At 35.7% G+C, this 24,443-nt stretch overlaps 1 protein-coding gene across 3 annotated transcripts in view; it reads right to left on the minus strand.

Annotated features, from left to right (window-relative positions):
- The window catches only part of LOC124154300 (protein argonaute-2), a 37,539-nt gene that overhangs the window by 2,530 nt on the left and 10,566 nt on the right, over nt 1-24,443 (minus strand). For all 3 annotated transcript variants that reach the window (XM_046527935.1, XM_046527937.1, XM_046527936.1), the window contains 17 exons: nt 21,598-21,837; nt 19,627-19,777; nt 19,344-19,473; nt 17,051-17,182; nt 16,767-16,941; nt 16,343-16,565; nt 15,754-15,901; nt 14,958-15,221; nt 12,068-12,201; nt 11,913-11,983; nt 6,149-6,262; nt 4,535-4,701; nt 4,247-4,431; nt 3,965-4,061; nt 2,787-3,023; nt 2,384-2,583; nt 1,411-1,529 (listed from right to left, as the gene is read on the minus strand). In XM_046527935.1, coding sequence (XP_046383891.1) covers nt 1,421-1,529; nt 2,384-2,583; nt 2,787-3,023; nt 3,965-4,061; nt 4,247-4,431; nt 4,535-4,701; nt 6,149-6,262; nt 11,913-11,983; nt 12,068-12,201; nt 14,958-15,221; nt 15,754-15,901; nt 16,343-16,565; nt 16,767-16,941; nt 17,051-17,182; nt 19,344-19,473; nt 19,627-19,777; nt 21,598-21,837 — 2,777 coding nt within the window. In that variant the 3' untranslated portion in view covers nt 1,411-1,420. The remainder of the gene's footprint in view (nt 1-1,410; nt 1,530-2,383; nt 2,584-2,786; nt 3,024-3,964; nt 4,062-4,246; nt 4,432-4,534; nt 4,702-6,148; nt 6,263-11,912; nt 11,984-12,067; nt 12,202-14,957; nt 15,222-15,753; nt 15,902-16,342; nt 16,566-16,766; nt 16,942-17,050; nt 17,183-19,343; nt 19,474-19,626; nt 19,778-21,597; nt 21,838-24,443) is intronic.

Raw genomic sequence — 24,443 nt, forward strand, 5'->3', positions numbered from 1 at the left:
AATTCATGTAAAGCCTATTTAAAAACCTTCCTTGGCCATAAATAACATTTTAAAAATTAAAATGAGTTGTGCCATACATTCAACCACATAGGATACAACATAATAGGTTACTTTAGGCAGTTTTCAATATACCCCACCAAAAATCATTAATAGTTTGAAATATAAAATTATGGAGCAAAAATTGAAACACCAGTAACAAACCAGATTGACCAGAATATGAGTTGGTAAAGAACCAGAATCAAAAACCAATGCCATACTAAACCAAAATCACAACCAACAAAAAAGTGGTACCAATCTATCCTTACCCACATTTAATTCACCCAAAAAATTGTGGCATTGTGATGACACAAAAACAGCTTGTCCCTTAAGTCACCAAGCTAAGCTTATGATATTGTCAAAGATACATGAAACCTAATGGTGACATCACTACAGGCAGGAAATAAAATATAAACTATCAAAACATTGTTCAATATCAGAACAGCAATTTCTGCAAAACTGAAATCTGAATACATGCTTCAGCCTTCAGACATAAAAAATTAATAATGAAAACATTCAAAGAAATACGAAGTAAATTTAAAGTACTGTAAGTTGGTCAAAATCAAGAACAAAATAACCTTGATAGTTCAACCTCAATAGTGAGATCTGACGTTGCAAAAAAAAACTCACCATTAAGATTGACTCTACACTCTATGAGGAAAATGAATAAGCTAACCTTTTATAGATAAACTTATTGGTTCTTTATTGCACTTAAGTAATATTATTTTGGTGAAACCATAAAAAAGCTTTTAACACCTATCCATATAATTTAAATAAAATACCTTAAAATTATTAAAAAAGAAATTACCCATTACATAGTAACTTATTGCTGATATTTGCTCTGAGGTTTACCATGACATCACTTTAAAAAAATTGCATTATGCATGTGCCAACCCAACTAAATGATTTGCCTAGCTACCAAATATCCAGTTGTGAAAATGAAAGTTAGATACAGGGATGCAAATCAAGTTTAAGATTGTGATGCAATTTCATTGACTTAAAATATTTTATCATAGTCATCAATGGCTTGTGACATACATTGTTGTACTACCATTTTTATAGAACGTAGGGAGTAAAGAACTGTTTGAGAGCATGCCAGCTATGAAATGTACCTCGCACCAGAACTTATGGAAGTTAGGCAAAACTTTTGATTGACCCGTCAAGGTTGGTATTATTGTTTTTTAAGATAACAAATGTACATGAGGGAGTAAAAATTCTGTTGTGTGGGCAAGAGAGGCCGATGATTATTGCCCTAAGGTGTCAATATTTAATTAAATGAATAATAGTATTCACTGGAAATTGGCGTAACCTCACTAAAACTTCATAACCTTATTTGAGGCTATATTTAAGATACAGAAAGTGGGAAGGGCTTACCAAAGGCAAATCAAGCGAAGTACATAACTTTCTTGGTATCAGCATGAACAGTGATAGCTCGGGCCATGGCTCCAGGAGTGCGATCTTCACTGCACCCAGATTGATGTGAACCCTCTCCACTGAAAATACACAAAATAATAACATGCATGAGAGAAACACATGAAGATCATTATCCTAACTCTCAGAGATCCCATATTCAGGTGTATTTCCTGTCTCAGATGTGGACCTCTGGCTGATGCCAAGAAGTGGTGCTGCACTTGGAGAGTTCAGGCCCTGAGCAGTAAATGCCATGAGGCACTGACGGGCCCCAGTGCAACTGATTTCTGAGAAATCTGTCACCTACTGGGAATTGTAATCTAATTTCCCCTTCTAGGACCCAATGCTAAGTCATGCGAACATGCTAAAGGTAAATAAATTTGCTATCAAATGTATCAAGGTTACATTCATTTAATTCTGATCCAGTGATTAATGGTACTTCTCAGCATGGTGGATAAGGGCTGTATTTCTCGTAATAGTCCAACCCCCTAATATTTGAGGCTTTGGAAAATCTATTTTTTGTTCAAAGCAGGCCTAGAAGTTGAGCTGGAGGTGTTTTCTACAAGTTGAGCTGGAGGTGTTTTCTACACATGGCGTGACACTGTATACATTTATTATCAGATTAACAAAATTGGTGCCTTACACGATAATTGATACTTTGAAATGCGTTCTCATTCATTGAATTCATTTGAAATAAATTCTCTGTATTTTATCTGATGATAAGTATGCAAAATGAATAATTTTATTATCCATTTCCTCAACCGATTTTAATTGTTTTTTAAACATAAATAAATAAATACAAGTATCCTAATCACCCAAAAAAATTAAAGGAAAAATAATAATAAAAAAGCTCATCCTTCCACTAATCAATAATCACTGGATACTAAATTGACATAAAGAGACTAAACAGTTTAAAATTGAATGCACGATTACAAACCTGTCATGCTCCTTCTCAACAAGGTGGTAACGAGCCCTGAAAGCTACTAAGTGAGCATAGTAAGCTGGGGCAGGAATTGAGACTGAACGAGTACACCTCACGTAAGTATGACATAGTTGGTATGTTAAGCACTGAAGTTCATCAGCATCAAAGTGGTTGTCATCCCATAGCACATGGTAGTGACTTGGCCTGCTGGTTCCCTGAGAACGAGAATCACAGAATTATTTAAAGTACTGAGATCAAAACATTCTACTTAAGAATTCTTTCACGAAGATATTTAAAAAATTACATACTGAACTATTGGAAAAATAAAAAGAAAACCTTCAGCAAGAAGGCCTGGAGGAATATAATTATGAGTCTATAATGATATACAACAGTAACACATTTCTAATAGCATGAATACCTGAATTCCTTGGTGACTGCACAAGTAAAAATCAAATTCTGTAGGATGAGTGATGCCAACATCAACTGTTGTGCCTGCAGGAATGTTACCAGATTTACCACTCTGCTCCTTCTTGTCAGCACAGAAGAGTCGAGTATGATGCCTCTTTTGAACAACAATAAATGTAATACCAGGTTTGTAGTCTCCTTCCAGCTTTATACATGCCTCTCTAATGGCTGTCAATTCATGTTGTAATACCTGTACGGGAAAAGTCGAAACATACAAATAAATTTATGACAATTATAGGCTTGACCATTAATATAACCATTTACTCCTGGCTAGCCCCTATTGGCAAGGAAAAAAGAGCTTCACTGAGTACCAACTGAGCCCATATATGCAACACTTCACTTTCACAGCATTAAGTGTTCAATTTCAAAAAAATTGAGGTGGCCATATAACTTTTTAATTAAACAATCCTTTAAAATTTTGAAAATCAAATGAATTAGGAAATATTCCTCTCATATAACCTCCTGATTGATCTTTTAACAAAACATATGGACTGAAATTTAACTCTGCTTATATTTCGCGGAATTAGAGCATGTACCTTTAAACGTCAGAAAGAAAACCATTTTTAAACTACAATATATTTCTAAGTCCAACAAAAGAAAACAAGATTAAAAATATTCTCTTGAATCGATAGGTGTAAGAATGTGTTTCCTCCCTTTGATAAATGTAACATCAAACTCATTCAAACTTCTCACCATGAAGACCTGATTTTTTAAACTTTCTTGTACAGGGTAATAACTGATGTCCTAACACCACCAAACATATACCTATTGAGGAGACTTGCAAGATAGAATATGTAAGAGAGCTGGGAGAGAATATGGACAATAAGGAATTTATATCTGGCACCTAAGTTTGACCGCATGAGGTTAAAAACACCTGTCCTCCATCTACTCTATATAAAAATGAGAATGGAACAATTAGGAATGAAATAGATTAATGATTGACAGAAAAAATACACATCCAGCATTTGAAAAAATTTTTAAATCAATAAAGAGTTGACATAACAAAAATACTTGAGCAAATTTATATCAATGACAGATTCTAAATTCCTTTGAGGTCTATTTGTGATACTCAATCTATAAGAGAAACATTCATCAAATAAATTTCAAACAAGAAAGAAAAATACCACTTACGTGAAGAAACTGTCCTTCAGATACACCATCTCTATACAATATTATCCTATGTGGTTTATAGCCACCAGTACTTTTGTAAAACATGATTAACAGTTCTCTGAAAATGAAAAGTTTAACAATTAATTAAAAAAGAATGACTTATTACTACAGTAGTATTTATTGTGTTTTAATTTCTCATTAACTTCACATATTAAATTTTTAACGTATTTATAAAAGGCCACGCTATCTAGGATTGTGTACAACAATGAACCATGAAACTGTGTCATCCACAACTGCACCTACCTGACCATTGAGCTGAGCTCTTGGATGATTTCTTGTCGATGCTGCTGCACCCTTACAGTAGCTGCATAACGTGATGGGTGAGCATCCATGGACCCAACAACAGCAGCAATAGAGGGCTTTTTATTATCGCCAGCAGGTGGATGGGTGACATCAGCACCAAGGAAAATTACTGGCTCATTAAATACCTAAGAAAGTGAATAATAAGTAAATGATTCTGAAATATGATCTTTACCATTCTAAAAGCATTAAAAAGAAAATTCATTCCAAAGGAAGAATTATTGAACTCACCTTTGGTCGTATGCTGGGAACTAATATACTATTAATGCCACCAAGTTTAACATTAATTTTTAAACATAAATTGGAAAGGGTCTGAGGTGAAGTCTTGTTGACATTCTTTGCTTGAACACATTGTGTGGCCATTCCAAGAACCGTGTCACCAACTCTCTTTACTTCAGCTATGTAAAAAAAAAGAAGCAGAAATTAGCCTCACACAACAGTATAATATTGGGGTATTCAAGTCTACCACGCTTATAATATGTTACATAAAATTTTATTTTCATTATCAATAATTAGGTGCTACACCTGAAATAATGTAATATAATTCTAAGAGGGTAATCCATAAAATTAGTTGTTTCGGCCTGCAAATTGTTAGGGCAATTTTTTGCTAAATGTGGTAACATAGTACAAAAGTGAGGAAACTTCCATATTGAATGAGGATTGGAAGGCTTGCAGTAGCATCAAAAACAGTCAAAGAAAGACATGAAATGGAGCCCTTGAGGTCTCACACTATCACCTTGGTGCCTGTTCAATCTTGAATTGTTGTGAGCGGAGTGATTCAATTTCATAATGGTTATGGTTTCAAATTGGTTTAAATTCATCTGATACTTGCTTACGTGTATAGATTGGGAGTAATGCATTAGTCAATAGTGAGATGAAGGGGTTCATGAATTTAAATCAGGAAGACATTTACTTGTGGACAGTAGTGGGAGAGATCCTAGTTCACTAAGGATGAAATTGTGGAAAAAGTTAACAATGCTATTAGCAAAGATCGTTGTTCCACTACGGATGAGCACGGAAAAATACTTAACATATTTGAGAACATTTTCTGGAAGTTAAATTTTTATCCAATAAAAACTAGATTCAAGAAAATAACTTATTTCCAGCAAGTCCCCTCTAGTAATCTCTTATGAAATTTAATTAAGTTTATTTCTTCAGCACCTACTTATCTGATATTCAATCAAGAAATTGTCTCAAATTCACTTTTTCTCAGTTTATTGATCTATCTTTCCAACAATGCTCAAGTTTTCCCATCATGGACAACTAAAACAAAAATAAAACACTTTACTTACATATTCTTCAATCGTGATTTCTCTTTAACCACTTCACTTTCACAATTAATTAGCCATACTGCTCAAATTTAACAAATTTCAAATAACCAACTGCCAGGGCCAAAACTAGGAACATGCTTTGGGGGTGGGGGATAGGAGGGCCTAGAGCGGTGACCCTCTCCCAGGAAAGGGAACATTTTTGAAAAATAAGATGCCTGGAAATACATCTTACATCATCAATAAATGATCATTAACTTTAAACGGATGCAGTTAATATATATCAAAACTAGACAATAGTTTTAATAATTTTTAATATATAATAATTCTAGGCTTGACCATTAATATAACCTTTAACACCTGGCTAGCCCCTATTGGCAAGGAAAAAGAGCTTCACAGAGTACCAACTGAGCCTACATGACCCCCCCCCCCCCATTGTTACGCCACTGCCTACAGTCATTATTCCATTAACTACAGATTCATATCCTTTTGAAAGAACTCCCACTGCCTTCGCACTTCAAACTTTGACACTTTCTTTAAAAACCATATTCACATCACAAATTTATTCAGTACTCACCATAGACAGGTGTTTTACCAGGTAACACAACCACAACGAGCTGCAAGCCAGGAAAAGTAGTTTTTAAATACCGGAACATTGGCTCCACTTGATCAGGACCAGTTGCATATTTACCTATTAAAACAAAAAATTACCATTAATGATCAACAAGCATAATTACATGTCACACATTACCTTCACATGGTACAGTTCTAATCATTTTGGCAAATCATTCTACATGTGTGGACAATGACTTAACCTGGATCCGCCCAATGTAACAAAAATGTCACACCCTGTATCGCTCATCTATAGTGGCACTTGCATCGCTCTGGCACGGTACATTGTTGTGTTTTATACTTTATTAGAAAGAGGAAGCTAAGTGATTCAATTCAAGGTAAGAACTGTCAAGTGAGAGTGAAGACCTATCCTTTAAGCACCCCTGGTGCTTAGGCGCCTACCCTAGACACTAAAAATGGTTGTTCGCTTTGTGTAAGTATTTAATTTTTTCATTAACTGTATGCGCTACAGCGACAATTTTTGGTACATATCCACATAATGATGCAAAATTATTAATAATACATTAATATGTTTGGTATTGCTTTCCATCTGTAATATTCTCTGATAAATGGTACCGTGACATAAATGTCACATTGGGCGGATCCCTATGCTATTCAAAGTTGCGAATTTTATGCTCTAGTCAGAATTTATTGCAATTTCAACGTTTTTTACCTTCATTTTCACACCAAAAGATTTATTATTTATCAATTAATCGATAAATTTGCATTCATTAACTTTTATTCCGGTAATAACATTTGAATCAAAATTTTTACTCTTAGTGATATCGATAGTTCAGAGATATTACACTGCGTGAAGCCAAAGAGCTCCCGGAAAATGAAGACTTTGACGAAGTGTACTCAATATACCTTGAGCCGCCAGAAGCAGCAGTTGCCTCCGATGAGAACATTGCAGATGACCAGGCTGGTGTACTTGTGGAATATTGAACGGGAAGACAACCTCGGGCAAGAGTGGAGTTTGTTTTGTGGCTTGATAATGATAATTCTTAAGAATTTCAAGAGAAGTCCGAAAGATTTTCGGTACCAATTACACATAAGAAAAAGGATTCGAAGTCAACGAAGCCTAAATCACTTCTCCAACAGAAAAAAGTAAAAAGAGAAGAAGCCTATTTGCGACAGGAAGGTCTTTTTGTAAGAAATTGGTTATTCCCTGAAACAGATCTTCCTGAATTGAGGGAAAAATCATTTGTAGAAATTTTTGTAATAGTTTTTTTCGGGTGAAATTCTATTTTCCTCAAGGCAGAATCAGATAATTACACTACGTCATTTTTTTCATCTCCTAGCATCACAAAAGAGGAGATGAATTTTACTGTTATGAGGTTGTAACAGGTTTCCATCCAAACTATGCTCCTGGGAAGATTCTGGGGATGTTCACAACTCAATGATTACCGTAGCCTAGTGAAAGAATAGGTTCCTTGTGATAAGTAGATACCTTCACTGTGCAGACAATATGATGCCCAAGATGAAAGACAAATTGTGGGAAGTGAATCCGTTTTGGTGGTGTTGGTGGTGGAGTATTTTTTCTTGGCTTTTTAATATAGCTGTTCACAAGCGGAAATCTGGTCCTTTCATGTCACAAATACGAGTTCAGGCGTGTAATAGAGCAAACATAACTGGCTATATATCGGTGTGAAACCAAGAAGCCACACTACTTCATTTTCATCAGAGGCAGGCAATGAAATATGTTACAATGTTAATGATCATTTAGTTCCCTGTTATACTAAGTAAAAGATAGCGTAGCCGTGCTGAAGAATATTGCGCTTCCATCAACCGCACTGCATGCGATACATGTAATATGGACAAATATTGCTTTTCTGATTACCACTCAAAATAGTATGTTCAGTGGAACCTCGATCTGTCGTTTTTCAGGGGGATGGATGAAAAAAACGATGAATGCGGGAAAACGATTGATGCGGGAATGTTTGTACGGGTTGCCTATGTCCCAGGAAACGCTGGATTTTTGCGAATTATGATATTCATTAATGGATTCAAACAAGATTTTAGCTGATTACGGGAATATTATTACTTTATCGAAACACTTAGGTCATATTGTTGATTCGACTTATCCCTCTTTCAAATATCCTAAAGGAACAAGCCGCCTAGCTAAAAAATGTTTGCACTCCACTCGGAATTTTCACTGCTATTAAGAATTTCTGTCTGATGTAAAAATTCTTATCAATCAAATGCCATTTCAAGTACACGTATTTACGAGAGAAATGTGCGTGTTATGCCTCAAACAACTGATTTCGCTGTCGCAGTGATTGGTTATAGGATGGAACAAGAAGGCCAAAAATAGTTTATTATTTGAAATGTTCCTTTCTAGCAATTAAATTTTTAATATGATTGAGGCAATGTGGCGTTAATCGTCAGCGGCACGCCCACCTGATCCTCGGCTTCATCCCACTTCTTGTTTTCACCAGGGATCTCGCTCTACCCCCACCCCTGCCGTCATGTGCTACCGGATATACCGAGGTGTTCTGCAATATTCACGTATTTCTAGCCCGGATTCTTTTCTTCATCATTAATTATTTTCAGTCCATCTTTTAAAGTTCTCACTTGTGTCTTCGGAAGGGCCATGGTCTGAAGACGAATAAGAATAAAACTAATAAAAATGAAACTGGACTCCATTGCACCCAAGCGGAAAACACTCGCTAGTTTTAAGTCAACCCACCCTGGAAAGTACGGAACCACTCGTACGAGGTGAAGTTCGGCACTAATGCTATCGCGTACGGCGTAAGCAGAGCTTACTGCAGAGGGTGAAGCATGACCATATGACTGCGCAATGAAATTTTTTATCCTATAGAGAAGGCAACTTACCCACTCATTTCTAACAATAAGTAGCGTAGCTCTAGATGAGCAGATGAATTCAGATTGCTAGTAGAGAGAAACAAAATATCCTGAGAAGACATCGCTTTGTTAGCAGCTCAGACTTGTAGCATAACTCATAAATTGTAGCCAGATGCCCTGCTTTAGAAAAAAAATCGTATCAACTGCCATGAAGCTCACTATCAGCTGCGAGGATATCGATATTCGCCAGAAATCACCATCGTATTATTCCAACAATTTCCTTGCTTAAAATGGTTAAATAACGTTAGAAATACGTCGTGTTTAGTATCATTCTTTACTGAATTACGTGCACATCACTAATATCTCAATCTAATAAAATCATAATACCAATTACCGAAATTCATTTTTAGACACCTTTTAGGCTAATTGGTGATTCATGCAGCGGTTGACCTCCAGAAGAAGGGGATCTTTGAAGCGAGTCGGCTAAAAAAAAGTCAGCAGTCGAGAAAGGGGGAGGCGTGAAAAAGGTTTCTTCTGTTCTCGAGTAACTTGATATTTTCTTTTGAAGCTAAGGTCGTCGTAATACGATCCCTGCTCGAGCTGGGACCTTTTTTTACTTCGGAGAAGAGGAAAGCTTCAACCGGGGGGAGGCGAGTGCTGAATGGAGGGGGATACCGGATCTTGGGAAATGCGCTAATGTAACTATCCCACGGCACTCTGCTTCTCCCTATCGCATTTCAATCTCCTGGGGAAGATTCAAACTATGTGTCTGTTGTTATTAGCCATAAATAACATTGTAAACACTTCGTCTCATTTTTATCAAACGATGAATGCGGGAAAATTATTCGACAGGACCGCAATCTTCAAACGATCAATGCGAGAAAACGATACTTCGGGGAGCGATAGATGCAGGAAAAAATTATATTGTCTTTATGGAACTTAATTTGGGACCAGGAGCAGCGAACGATGAATGCGGGAAAACGATGAATACAGGAACGATAAATCGGGGTTCCACTGTATAAGCCTTCATTCAACTCTAAATCATTCTTTAGTTTATTTGAAACAATTTGATTCATATTTCATTCAATTTTTTGCTAAATAACACTTTGATGTGACGTGAGAATATTTTTCAAATATGCATTTATTCTATATATTTTCCAAAATTGGGGAAATGCGTTTTCAACTGTTTTACCTATTCGCCATGCAAAAATATTATTTGAATGTACCTTCAACAAATCCATTGATTGCGTCAATTCAAGGTTCTATAATTTCATAACACTCCTGACGAAAACTTTACATAAATTTGAAATAATTTTTCTTAGTGTGTATTTGACAAGTTTATATTATAAAAGCACTGTGTATTTATGATATGAACGTTATAAATTTAAATATACCCCACATATGTGAAATAACATTTGAAAATCTAGAAAATTTAAACACTTTTAGAACGTCACACCTTGCATCGAAAAATTTATGAATTGCAGACAATGAAACACTGAAAATTATTGCTAAATATTCAATAATTTCCTTTAAATGTGAACAAAAGCTTGACAGTAGTGAACATAAATAATAATATGAGCAAAATAAATGTTTTGTTAGTGATTTTTATCATTTAAATGAACTCTGTAACACAAATGCGAAAAACATTTGCCTTATCTGGGGAAATATTACCTTGCACCAAAAGACAACAGATCCACCCCATGTGACAATAGGGTGGTTTCCTATTATTTTTTTATTGCCTAAATTGAAAGATTATTACTCCTGGAGTACATATTTCACGCTTTTAGATTTTAAAATGACAATATCTATTTTTTGCGATTAAATGAAAAGTGAAAATTATCAAGCGCACGAAAACGCGACGGGTAAGTATGAATGCCGGGAAAACTCCGTGTGACATTGTTCTGGTTCCCGCTACCGCAAATGAGGTGACCTTGGGGCGAGGCTCAGAGCGCTGATACGATGCAGGATGCTAGCAGGTAGCAGAGTACCATGCTAGCTGGTAGCGCTTGGCTTAAATAAGGAATGTTAATACCTTATCAAACGAAGAAAACTTTCCGACCTTAGCCAGTTTTAATAGGTGATTATTAAGACATGTTTCCCTGAGCTCTGTGCCTCATGCATGCATTGGTAACCTCAGACGATGTAAAACTCCTACCTACTTGTATAGAAACTAGGTCCCTGTGACGTCACGTGGAGTGGAATCGCATGGGCGCCAATCAATTCTTCAAATGCGGTTAAAATTGACCATTGCCATTCGTCTGAACTGGGATTTCTAAAACAAATACCTTGTATATTATGAATACACTAATGGTGGGTAACAAATCGCAATCAATGCCTTTCGTTTCCTTTGATGAAGGAAACTACCCTATTATGCCACAGCCTGTATCTCGGAAACTACACAACCGATCAATGTAATATTTTCAGAATATAATAAAAATGAGACCCTTGGCATTCCCCTAGAATATCAATTGTTAATCTCAAAAAAAAAATATTTTGGGTGGATCCAGGTTAAGACATTTTAACACACACTAACAAGACGTGAAATTTAATGAAATCATAGTCAAACATAAAAATATCATGCAATCTTCAAGGACACGGAAATTAATAGCCTGCACAAAATTTTATTAAGGAAAGGGTAAAATTCATTCATTTAAAGATTATTTTCAATTTGTTGTTCACTAAGAATAGTCCTAAAAATTTGAATTAATTGAAGCAATTTCAAAAATAATAGACATTTGACTATTTTGTATTCCTGCAGTTGCTTGTGAAAAGAAAATATACTTTGCATTACAATAATGATTTCAATATGCCTTAATAAGTGGAGCATTGAAATAATTATCATTAGGTTATGTTGAGAAATAATTATTACTCAAGTGAAACTCACACTATATGCAGTACCACATTAAAACAAAGAAATTACTCACAGAAACATGGCTGGCCAATAATTGGCATCCCTGCATCATTGCTAATTTTCTGCAACTGCTGAGTGAAATTCCTGGGAAGATGTTGAATATTCATAATTAGAATTGATACTGATTTTTAGATTATACATCAATAAAATGAAGAAACAATTACATACCTGAGAGCATCCTCCCGAACAGTTCTCTGAGGTGCAAAGCAAGCAATAGCCCAAACACGAATCTCCACTCCGGTGAAGAACTGCTTCCCTCTCATATCCCAAACACCTTGATTGGGTAATGCCTGCTGCTTGGTCTATTGCCATTCACCCAGAATATGAGATATCCCCACCCCACCCGAGGGTCGGAGAGTGGGGGAAAGAGCATTAGCACACTATACAAAGAGGGTTCAAGATACCAATACCAAGTCTACAACCATCAACACATGCTTCATCACAGTTTAAGATCTTTGAAAATTTGAAAGAAAATTCATCACAGAGATGCCACTTTCATGGTTAAGGACCACTCATGGACTGTGTTAACCTTTTCCCTATTAAAGACAAATATATTCCTGTGGACGTTTCTTGACCCGGGAGACGAAAGCCGTATATTTGCGTCTGAGATTTTCCTGACCAAGAGAACGAATGCCGTATATATACGTTTTCTACCTCTCCCCCCTTTATGATGCTCGCGGGGGTACGACGTCTTTGTTTCAGGACCCAACACTGCGAGGTTTAGGCTTTACCCTCGGAATCTGGGAGCAGGTACCCTGACCCCTCGTCTTTTATTACCTCTCTTAGCAGAAAGGGACCGCGGTCATGCAATTGTTTATCCAGTCAGTTTTCAAAATAAATATTTGTTCTTTTCTCAAGAAATATAAACTAAGAATTGAATTCTTTGTCTTTGAGCTGCGTTTACAATTTTTAAACAAAATTCTAGGATAGATATTAACTTTTATCTCGAGTTCTGAATAAACATCAACATGGAAATTGTTGCTGCATTAAATTCGTAAATATTGATGCGGGAAGGGGTCAAAAAAGGTTCCGCGAGACCCTTCTTAACGAATGTCCTCCAAAAATGCTCCATACCACGAGAAAGAAGTCTCTTGGGGCTCAGTACAGCAGTCATGCTAAGACGAAAACTCCGCCGTCTCGAAAGGGTTAAGCTCTTGAAAAGGATCCATTACAGGAGGATTTTGAATGCAATGTGCATGAGAAAGTCCAGGGACAGAAGTCATGACTTCGAAATACGGAGGTTCTCATGAAATTTTGCAAGAGGGAGGTTTTTATATAGAAGTAATAATTAACAGCTAATTATGAAGTTCCAATTGATTTTCAGGTATCACTAATAATTGAAACTGATGGATTTGAATCCAAGTCTTGTCGAAGTATATTTTGCATGATAAATTTTCCTAATTGAGAGAAATCCATTTTCTCGTTAAGTGAAATATATAAATACAGATATTCCTCACAAAAGAAACTTTGGAGGAGGTGATGGGCTTCAATGATACGTCTTACTATGGAAGAGACATGGGAATTGCACAACATTTTAGAATAAGGTCCTACCAGAAACCATAATTAGCCTCGTCATAAAAAGGTTTAAAAAAAAAAACTTGTACTGATTTTACATTAAGTAAGCCTGCCAAAATAAAGAATTGAGAGGTCAAGTTTTCCTACTGTTAGAACACAATTCTATAATTAAATCAAGGCCATCATGAATCACTAAGCAGTGTTGGCTGGGGAGAACTTAGGTCAATTCGTACAACACCTACAAAAAATTGTCTAACTGGGCATTGCCTTCACCGAATCATTCCTTTGCCTAACTGAATTTGCAGTTTTTTTTAGAATCATTGAAGTCTCCCGAATGGAACCTTATAGATGTAGGATAAAAGCAATTCATTGAGTGTTAACAGTAAAATGAAAATATTAAATTGACTACACTTAATACTAAGCAAGATAGATTGCTATAAACGATCTTATCTTTGGATTGTGATTTCTAAAAGCAGAATAATTCCATTTTCACAAAACCTTATCCATTCAGTGAATTCTTCAAATTTTTAAAAAGCTCTATTTCAACCACAAACACCCGACAAACATTTTCATGCCTCTAGATAAAGAAATAATCTGCAATTAATTGATGAGGGAGAAAAGAAATTTCTAAATATCAACGGGCAAAATGAAAGATAAGCACTAAAAATGCCAACAGGTTTTCTTTGAAACAGATAAAATTCTTAGAAGTTCAATTAAATGAGGTAGCAAAAATAGTAACATTGACATGACAAGACATGTTGTAAAATATACAAATATTTAAGAAGCTAAGTAAAACAATAAAATCCAGAAATAATTTCTCACGTCATATGTAATTTAACGTAGAAGAAAAGCAAAATCGGTTGTGATAATAAAAAATTACTTCTTGTAAATGTAAAAAAATAGCAATTAAACATCTTTCCAGTCATCAGTATAACCTAATGTGCTAACTCATAAGTTTACCTCTTCTAAGAATCTTATCTTTTAAATTTCCAATTTGTCTGTTGGATTACTTCCCATATATTATATCATAGAACATTATTAATCCAGCAAAAAAAAGTTCATTAAAAACTAAAATTGAAATTACTTGAAGGACCTTCAAAGGGAGCTAGGAAATTACTTATTCAATCAAATGAAAACATTTGCAACAAAATGGCAATTTTAAAAAATTAAAGCTAAGGTAAGATGTTATGTGAATAAGTTAATGTACAATTGAAGAGGAAATGCCAGCTGAAAATCTGGCAACCAATCAGAAAATGGTGAGAAATAACAAAAATATCAGCTAGTGCAAATGTAATTATTCAAATTAACAACACAAGAGGGCCTCTCAAGTGTTGAACAAGTTCACGAATACTCTATAGAAATTAACTTGAAAAATCAAGGCCAAGACCATTTTTTACATCCAACTACTTGAACTTGGAAGAAGGGATAAATATGATTCTATATAAATCAAGACAAACACATTCCAACTCCAAAGGTTAGTAACTAATCAAACATACATGGTAGTACGAATAACTGCACAAAGAAATAAGAAAAACTGAAAGACCTGTCCGCTGAGCGAACTAACCCGTCCGCCATACTGAAGTTTAGGCGGAGGCAAGACGCGACCACGAACTTCCATCATAGAATTAGATATTGTAAGCCCAAACTCTTGCACGTAGGCATCATTATTGAAGTCAGCTTTCCGAACTAAGTTGTTAATTTCCCTTTCTCGATCTGGGGCTGATCTGGCAGTTGCCTTGATCATTGTTGATGTTTGCATGTCAGTCAACTTCTTGATACATCTCTGCCCTGCTACTATATTACAAACCTAGGAACATAATAAAATGCTATTAGAGAAAATTAACACAGAGTTATCCAGAAAATACATTCAGTACTTGATGACATTACTGCCACATAAGAAATGCAAAGAACAATTCTAACCAAACTTCTGCAAACAGGAGCAACAGATTGATTATTGAGTAACAACCAGTGGAATTGATACAACTGAAGAACGGCATCTTTCACAAGAATTCACTACAAACCGTTTTTCAGGAATGAAATGTATCAATACAAGTTCTGGCACTATGACTCAACACAGAAATGATTCATTGCTAAACAAAAAGTATTTAAATTTTTTAGGTGACCAAGATACTGACTACTATTTTTCCCATATTATTTTTCACTCTTAAATTGATGATGGTAAGATAGCATAGAGATTTGAGATAGCATAAATGCTATTTCAAATCTTCAATTCTTAAAATCCTGCATTTATGCTAATTAAAATCTTCAATTTATAATAAATAATAGTCTTATAAGACTAAACAATGAAAACCTTTACACATAACAAATACTGAACTCACCTCAAGAGGCAGGTATGTGTGCTTGTGCTCTTGACCAACTTGCAAACATGGCAAATGAGGATATCGTAACTTCATTTTATATTTATCCAAGAAATATTTGGCAACTGTGCATTCAACTGTTTGCCCATTTTCTAGTTGCAGGGGGAATCTATCAAAATTTAAATAAAGACATAATATTAATGTATTTTCACATGCAGAACATCATAAAATATAAAAAAATAGAAGGAAGCACCATTAGACCAAGAAATGTTTATTAAATGCTGACTCCCTTCCAACCATGAAAATTCTCACCATTACTCATTTTAACTATTCTTTAGATAGCATTATTATTTAAAAAATTGCAATGGATGAGTATCCTTTTCCACCAATATCAAATCCAAAGATATGATGAATTATGAGCTCTGATAAAGCATGCAAAAAGTGAGTGGCTATAATATTACGAAAAGTAAAAGAAAATTATTTTATAAAATTTTTCCTGATTCTTTAAAATAAAATTCTAGATTTGATTCAACTTAAAAATATTGGAAGAATACAAAAAATAAATAAAACCATAAAGCAAACTTAACCCAAAGAAGTTATTTCAACTTACGACTGCATTTGTGCTGGTCTCCTTGTTACATTACAGACACGATATTTACGCCTCATTGTTCCACAATGAGTGATTTCAATTTTTAAACCTTTGATTTCTTTAGTAAATTTGACACGCTGAGAATCAGTCAAGGGTTTCCTCTGTTCATGTATGTCTCGAATATCAAGTACTTCACACATGAATTCTATCACTGGCTGGGCCTTGTAGAATGCAGTTGCCGAGACTAAGAAAAGATGAAGAGAAGATACATTATACATCCAAGTTAACAATAACACAAAAAATCCAAATATAAATTGATTGCGGATCCCAGAAGAAGGTAAGTTATTTATCCTTCATCATAACATAGTTTTTAATTAAGTCTGAAATTACAGGTTCAATCATTAGTTTCAAAACTATTCTATTACAAACGTATAGAACTGCATACCGTCAATATTGAGCATCATCTTCCATTGAGACGGTCGAACTGATTGATGGAACCCAAACCAAACTTCTCTTCCACCACCAAGAGGGTGATAATAACCATCAGGAGATGAGAAAAAAGAACGACCAACAGGAGTGTACGTCATGGAAGGTAAATGCCTCATCACTACATCAAGGGCCTACAAGAAAAAGAAGAAAAGTTACAGTTGATACTCAAATTGTGAAAAATTTTACTTCACCGAAACCCAGAAAATTACAGCATATCGACTATGCATAGGGCACACTCACCAGTATAGCATCATATGGAATTTGTCTGGTGCGACCCTCCAAAGCTTCTTCAAGAGCAAAAAGAGACACCTGAGCAACCCATTTGATAATTACTCGAAAAACTCTGTCTTTCCCCTCTCCTGGCAGTGTTACCTGATACAAACAAAAATATGCATGTTAGGAATGCGAACTTCACCTCAAGAAGTAGTATTAATTGCACAACAAAAAAATCGATCTTCATTGAGTCTCATTTTGTACCACTGCAACAATAGTGAAAGCAATACTTATACACTTATGTATACAAATACTAGAACGTGATACTTTTGAACGAGAATATTTCAAAAGAGGAATTAAAAAATTAATTGGCCAAAAATACAGGAGGTCAGCCAAAAGACTAGCTTTCATTACAGGGGAACAAGTAACAAGTTCATTCACCTTGCCATTGCCAAAAATTTTGAGGACACTTGGGATCAATAGTTAAAACAGAATAATTGGCCAAATTTAAAAAAATTTCTTCTAAGCTTAGTTCCTAATAGACCATAAGTTCATTGTTAACATTAGAAAACTAAAAAAAAACAAGCTCAATTTCCTACATTCCATGACACTACCTAACAATGAATCACTCAAAAATGTATTCTTCAATATTTAGTGTAGAGCTAAAATTGACATAGTTAAAACCAATTGCAAATATAATGGTACAAAAAAATAATATGACTACACCCCAAAGATAAAGGGTGATTTTATAGAACCAAAACAATATGCTTTTACCAATAATTGCAAGAATCCCTAAACACTGTGCAAACAGAACAGAGAATTTCAGCCCAATTTAAAATTAGATATAATATTTCATGAGAAAGGATCTTTTCCAACATTTCATCAGTCTGTATCAAACATAAGTTCCTCAATCAATACATTGTTATTATTATACAGCAGAGGGTAAATTATATAATGTTGGATCAATTATTACCCAGTTGAGCTTCTTTGAGCACTTTAATAAGTACAACTTAAGCTCATCTTAAACACCAGTAATTTTGAAGAAATTTCTATTACCTAGGAGTCTGAATAATTGGAACATATTGAGGACAGGACTGGCACACTTTTGCCCAATTAAGCAACTTCCCCAACCAGGCCAAGAATCCCATAAGTGCATAACCATACGTTGAAATGAGAGAAAGAAGACTCAATAATGTTTACAATGCACAAAACGTTTATTTAACTATTAATTGATTTGATGGATCAGTGAGAATAATTTATTTATAAAATTTTTTGAAAATTCTATTAGTCTTGCTTGAAAATATTTTTCTCAGCCTCAGGCGATGCTGAATGCTTTTTACAAATACCTATTTAAGAAAAATTCATGGTTCCTTAGATAAGAATATGTGATCTCTAAATATTTCATATCCTAATAAACATAAGAGTGCTTATTGTTCAAATCTTATCTCCTAGTCCTAGGACTTTGTCACATGTACTCTGCTGCATTCTCTTAATTCTCATTGTACGAACAAAGTCGGCACATACATCCAATGATGAAATTGGGCTACCTTTGTTGCCTTCTTACACGAAGAAGAGTCATAACCCCTCAATGAACTTTCTTGCATCCAGCGATGTCACACAGCTACGCTAAGTTACGAACTTATCTCTGTCATTATCCTCACCTTCAGTATCACTTTGCTGCCTAGATAATATGGTTTCAACAATATCAACTCCAGTTTTTACTGGTGATATAGAAGTCCACATTGCAATCAATATTATTAAAAATTTTATTGTTTATTACTTGATGTTCATTGCCCACACCCTTCTATCCTTAAAACACAATCTTTTGGCCTATCATCTATCGCCGGACTATGACCACAAGAGCCCTCTCCCCTGAAAAATGACACTATGTTAAATGAGGTCTCCAGTTTCCAAAACAGAATACAGATCCTTTACCACCTAGCAATAAAAGCTATGAGAATAATACAAGGATAAGTACCCATGAGAAAAAGAATTAAAGAAGGACAATCTTAGAAATTGGTATCCTGATGCAAAAAAATCTGAATTTCGTTGTGAGTAAGGAGTCGATGTTGCCAACACATGGTCCTATAAAGCGGCATGCTGTCCCAGTGAAGTAGAGAAAACTGGGACACTCTTCCTTTGGGTTCTATTCTTCACGATCTATACCAACCAAGCGGTTGTGCCAAAAAACTGGTGGCCCCATTAACCAGAATCCACTGCATAGAATTTCTGGTTACCTCGGATCTAGAGCTTTCAAGTTCCTGTTGTCCAAGTTCAATACTCACAGTATCATAGTTAGCATTAGCCTACAACTACGTACCTCCAAATCAACACGATCATTTCCAATAGGAAGAGGGTCTCGAGTATAAAGATTGTTCCTCCCATCAAAGACTGGCTTCAAGGTACCAAATATCTTGGTATAGGCATGCACCATTGTTTCAATGATTTCTCTGAAAATCAAAAACAATATTAATAAGGTAATCATGGAAAATACACAAGGATGATTATCATCTAACCAAATTCTGTTCCACCAATACATCAGATATCAAGCAACCATTACATTTCTTAATTCTTTATAACACAGATAAGTACACTTATATTACCTGTTCACTTTGCGTGGACACTTGTCAGGTTGTATATTAATATCATAATGATGAACATAACCTCTGGGCATTGAAATTTGAAAATGATTGGCTCTGAGCATAATCGGCCTTCCTTCTCTTCCTAAATTGGGTCTCCTGGGACAAGTGAACACTGAAAAAAATCACAGTTGAAGAATTAAGTAAATAAATTATTTAGTAAGTACTGAGGTGTGATAAACCCTAAATTTCTACAGATTTGAATCCTTAGCTGTCCTGGAAACTCTCAAATTTCATGAATGTTGGATGTATTGAATCAGCCTTTCTAAGGAACTTTCCTTGGAACTCTTGGAAATGACACAAGTCATTGAAGCCATTAGAACAGAATAACAAGTTATTGGAATTTTATGGACTGTTTAACATTAATCTACCAAGCTTGAGTCTTAGCAATGAAGTCCCAAACTGCTTTATACACACTGATTCTTGGGTGGCACCTTAATTGGTCTGAATACAAATGTTGGATTAATCATAAAACAATTTTGCAACTGCATACTGCCCTCTACCACAAATTAAAATAAAAGAATCTAAGATTAGCTTCAAGTCAATAATGTAAAGAACCTCGTTATGTTATAGCTTTTTAGAGCTCTACACTAAAAATTATCCCAATGTAACAGTGCACATCTCGCAAAAAATTTCTCAAATTCATTTATCTCCCAGTTCTACTGTTCTTCACTTATCTGTCATCTTAACCCTTATTAAATAGCTAAAATTGTACTCAGTCAATGTTCTGCAGAATTAATGTGTTAGTATCACTATAATAATCACTTTGCATTATAATTTGCAAATATACTTAAAGGCATGACATTGATTACCATTGTCAACAAAAGCTCAAGTTCTGAGATTTAAGGCCCCCATCATCCGGCCTTGATGTTGTTTAAGGACAAAATACTACTGCAAACTGAAGTCCAACCAACAAAATAAATTATGCCCATTGCAACAGAGATAACATAGTAAAACGTCTAATGTTTAGATGGGAAGTACGAAGTTATCATCTTCAAATAATGGTAATCACACAAGGAAGGTATTATTTTTCTTCCTTTATAAGATTGATATTTACTTAGAGTTGCATATACACTGAAATCCATTCGCTACGTAGCTTATGTTTTATATCCACATATGTATATTGCCTCTACAAAGCACTATTTCAGTTTGCTTCAAATACCATTAGGGTAGTGGAAGGTTACACGGAATTTCCACCAGGTCAGGTTCTCCAACTCCATCTCGGCCGACGTTTCCCTTTGCCTTTCGACATTGCCCTGAAGACAATGGACAACTTGCCCATCGAAACGTCGGCCGAGATGGAGTTGAAGAACCTGACCCGGTGGAAATCCCGCGTAACCTTCCACAATTCTATACGCCGGGAAAGCCAACGATCATTCTTACCATTAGGGTACTTTGTCGCCCTAATTTTACGACACCAATAAAAAGTAAGGGTTTTGTGAATTCCAATTTGCATGATGTCGACATAAGCCATTGAAGATGTAATATTATTCCGTGAAGGTACTAATGATAATAACCAGTCCATCGGCAGTTAGTGTATTAGTACTTTCCACAATATAAAGAAGAAAATCCATGTTCAAGGGATTTTCATGCTAATCCTATGTATATGAATTACAATGAAAGAGTAACCAGAGTAAATAAAAGGAAAGATTGTTACATGATCATAAAAGCTAATTGAAATTACATCCCCAAGGCCAATGTTTGCAGTAGATGTTAATCGGAGTGTAAAAGAAGTCATACAAAGAATTTTCCATATTTCAATAAGTCGACGAAAACAAATTGATGTTGACACAATCACCTGATGTAAGCAAAAGTCGCTATATTTGTTTTGTGAGGAACCTCACCCCACTATACCCACCCAGCATCTAAGTTCTTCACAGATTGGCTGGCATATAAACGGCCATATGATCTAACTCTGGTGCGGCAACAACTTACTTGGAAGCTCTGGAGGCTGAGGGGGCTGGTTTGGTGCCTGTGGCTGCTGTGCTTGTCCCGGTTGCGCAGGCACAAGTCCCAAGGGTGGCACCCCCACACCTGCACCCCCACCTCCACCGACCACCACTGGTGGCCCACCCCCGGCACCCACTCCTGCTCCAACACCAGCACCCACCCCAGGCGCACCAACTGGTGGCCCACCCCCGGCTCCACCACCTCCCGGTGGGCCAGGGGGAGGAGCTGATCAAGATAACAAATTGAAAAGATTAACATCCACAACTCATGATTACCCGACACAAAAATATACATCACAAAAAACTTTGACTGGATCTAAGGAATCATCAAATCCAACTGTTCCAGTTTTGCTATGATTATTTTTATTGTTTGAAAAAAAAAACAATGGATCACTTTGCTTTTTCCAATTTCAACATTTAAGACTGGAAAATCCAAGTGCTCTTCATGATGTAGAAATTCGACTGCATCACGCATGATACTCATGCTATACTTCCTCAACAAGCTAAAACAAAATGAAATATACCACCATCAAACAAAATAAAAGTGAACATTTAAGAAAAACATGTTTTCTAGCATATATCACCCTGTAGGGTGGATTCCTATTTTTTTATCGCCTGAATCAAAAGATTATTACTCCTGAAATACGTATTTCATGCTTTCTGATTTTTAAATGATAACATCTATTTTTCCTGATTTAATGAAAAGTGAAAAATTTCAAGCGTGCGAAAATGCGGCGGCTAAGTATGAATGCTGGGAAAAGCCCGGGTGATGTCTGGCTACTGCTGTGTGAGGCCACCTGGGTACGAGGCTATGAACGCTGCTACGACCGCTTGCTGACGAGCATGGCCGTAGCGTAGAGTACCCTGCTAGCAGGTAGCGCTTGGCTTCAATAAGAATTATTAATATCCTATCAAACGAAGGAAACTTTCCGACCATAGCCAATTTTAATAGGCGATTATTAAGAGATGTTTCCCTAAGCTCTGTGCCTCATGCATGCATTGGTAATCTCAGATGATGTAAAACTCCTGATTACTCGTATAGATCTAGGTCCCTATGACTTCACGTGGAGTGGCATCGCATGGGCGCCAATCTGGCCTTTTTCAAATGAGGTTAAAATTGACCATTAACATTCGTCTAAACTGGGATTTCTAAAACCAAATAATTTGTATATTATAAATACACCAATGGTGGGTAACAAATCGCAATCAATACCTTTCGTTTTCTTTGATGAAGGGAACTACCCTATTCCCACATGGTCTAAGTTTACCTCCTGTATCGGACACCCGTAAAATATATTTCAAAATGTAACTCTTGTCAACGAGATAAAGGTACATGTACATACATCACCTGGTTCTGGATCCAACATCTTTTCAGTTTCAATTTAGAATCAAATTTATTCAATAACTGAATTTCTTTAAAATTAATTTCGTACATTACTCACCGGAAGAATCTCTCGTGATCAAATTCACTATTTTTGAAATAGAAAGTTTAAAGTGATAATGCTGCAAGGTATGGACTAATAATTTTCAAATTCTAATTAAGTTGCTGGTAGCACATGCATGAGGTAAAATACATGGATTAATGTAAGTACTAGCATTTAAATTAATGGTCTTACTAACATTTTAACTCAGGGAGAAAAAGAGAGGGCTAAGGGTCTATAGCATGTAAATACACAAGGAAAAGAATAACTCTTATATTTTGTATTTAATCAAGCTAGGCACATAAATGTAATTGATTTCGAGATTTTACTGCTATACAACTCAATGCATGCAAGGAAACATGCAGCCCTTGATGTAAAAATTGGAGATGCTAATGCCAGAGCTGGCTGTTGATCACAAGAAAAAGAAAATGGAAAACACATCGATTAAACTCAAATATCAATGCTTTCCTTTCCGTTAACGACTCACAGAGCGCCTTACTAATATTCAAATCACAGAAAAATTAAGAGAACTAATATCAAAATCCAGAAAAATCCTCAATCACTCATTCCCAATTCTATAGACATTGACACCTCCATAAATAAATAAAACAACCGGACCGAGAAAATGGTGATTTGATGTGAGAGGATTCAGTATTATGGAGGTGATTTTTGGGCTGCATTTCCAATGGATTAGCAATGTGTTTATGACGACTGACAACAGAAGCAAAAAATACAGCAGCTACAGTGACTCCAATTTGGAAGATTTTCTGGGGATGAGAAATTCTCACAACGGTGAAAAATAATAGGTGACCATAATACATAATTCCCCTTACATGACAGACTGGCTCACTCATTAATGGATACAATGTCCCAACCACTATTAGCAGAGTTGGAGATCTCCAAATTTTCACAGAAGTGGGGGACCAAAGTGATTCAGAGGAAGGTTGTGAATACCCTAACTTGTGCACCCATTCCCCAAAAAAAATTCAGAATGGCACAAATTATGGTTTTCCAATGCACTCCCCTGTATGATGGCCGGAAATGCTTAGAATATTAAGGGGATCTTAAACTTATTAAATATTCAGATAGTGGGAGGATTGTCGCTTCCTTGGGAATGCTTTATATTTCCATAAAACCCAAGAATCCAGAGAAATAAGTCTTCAAACCTGAACTTTGATGGGCCACTCAAATATCCTATCGGTCCAGACAACCTGAGAGGAAATTACAGAACATTTGTTCCTTTGACTTTTGATTCCACTGTATATTAGGACTTCGACTTAAGTACAGCAAACTACTGTACACGTATCAAATACCCTGACATTTACCCTCCAGACCATTGAAATGCTCAAAATGCCAAGATTTTTATGCACGCCTCCAGTCAAAAGCCCCTAAAGCCAGAAGTAGGCATGTT

Source organism: Ischnura elegans, chromosome 2 (assembly GCF_921293095.1).
Source record: "Ischnura elegans chromosome 2, ioIscEleg1.1, whole genome shotgun sequence".
NCBI lineage: Eukaryota > Metazoa > Arthropoda > Insecta > Odonata > Coenagrionidae > Ischnura > Ischnura elegans.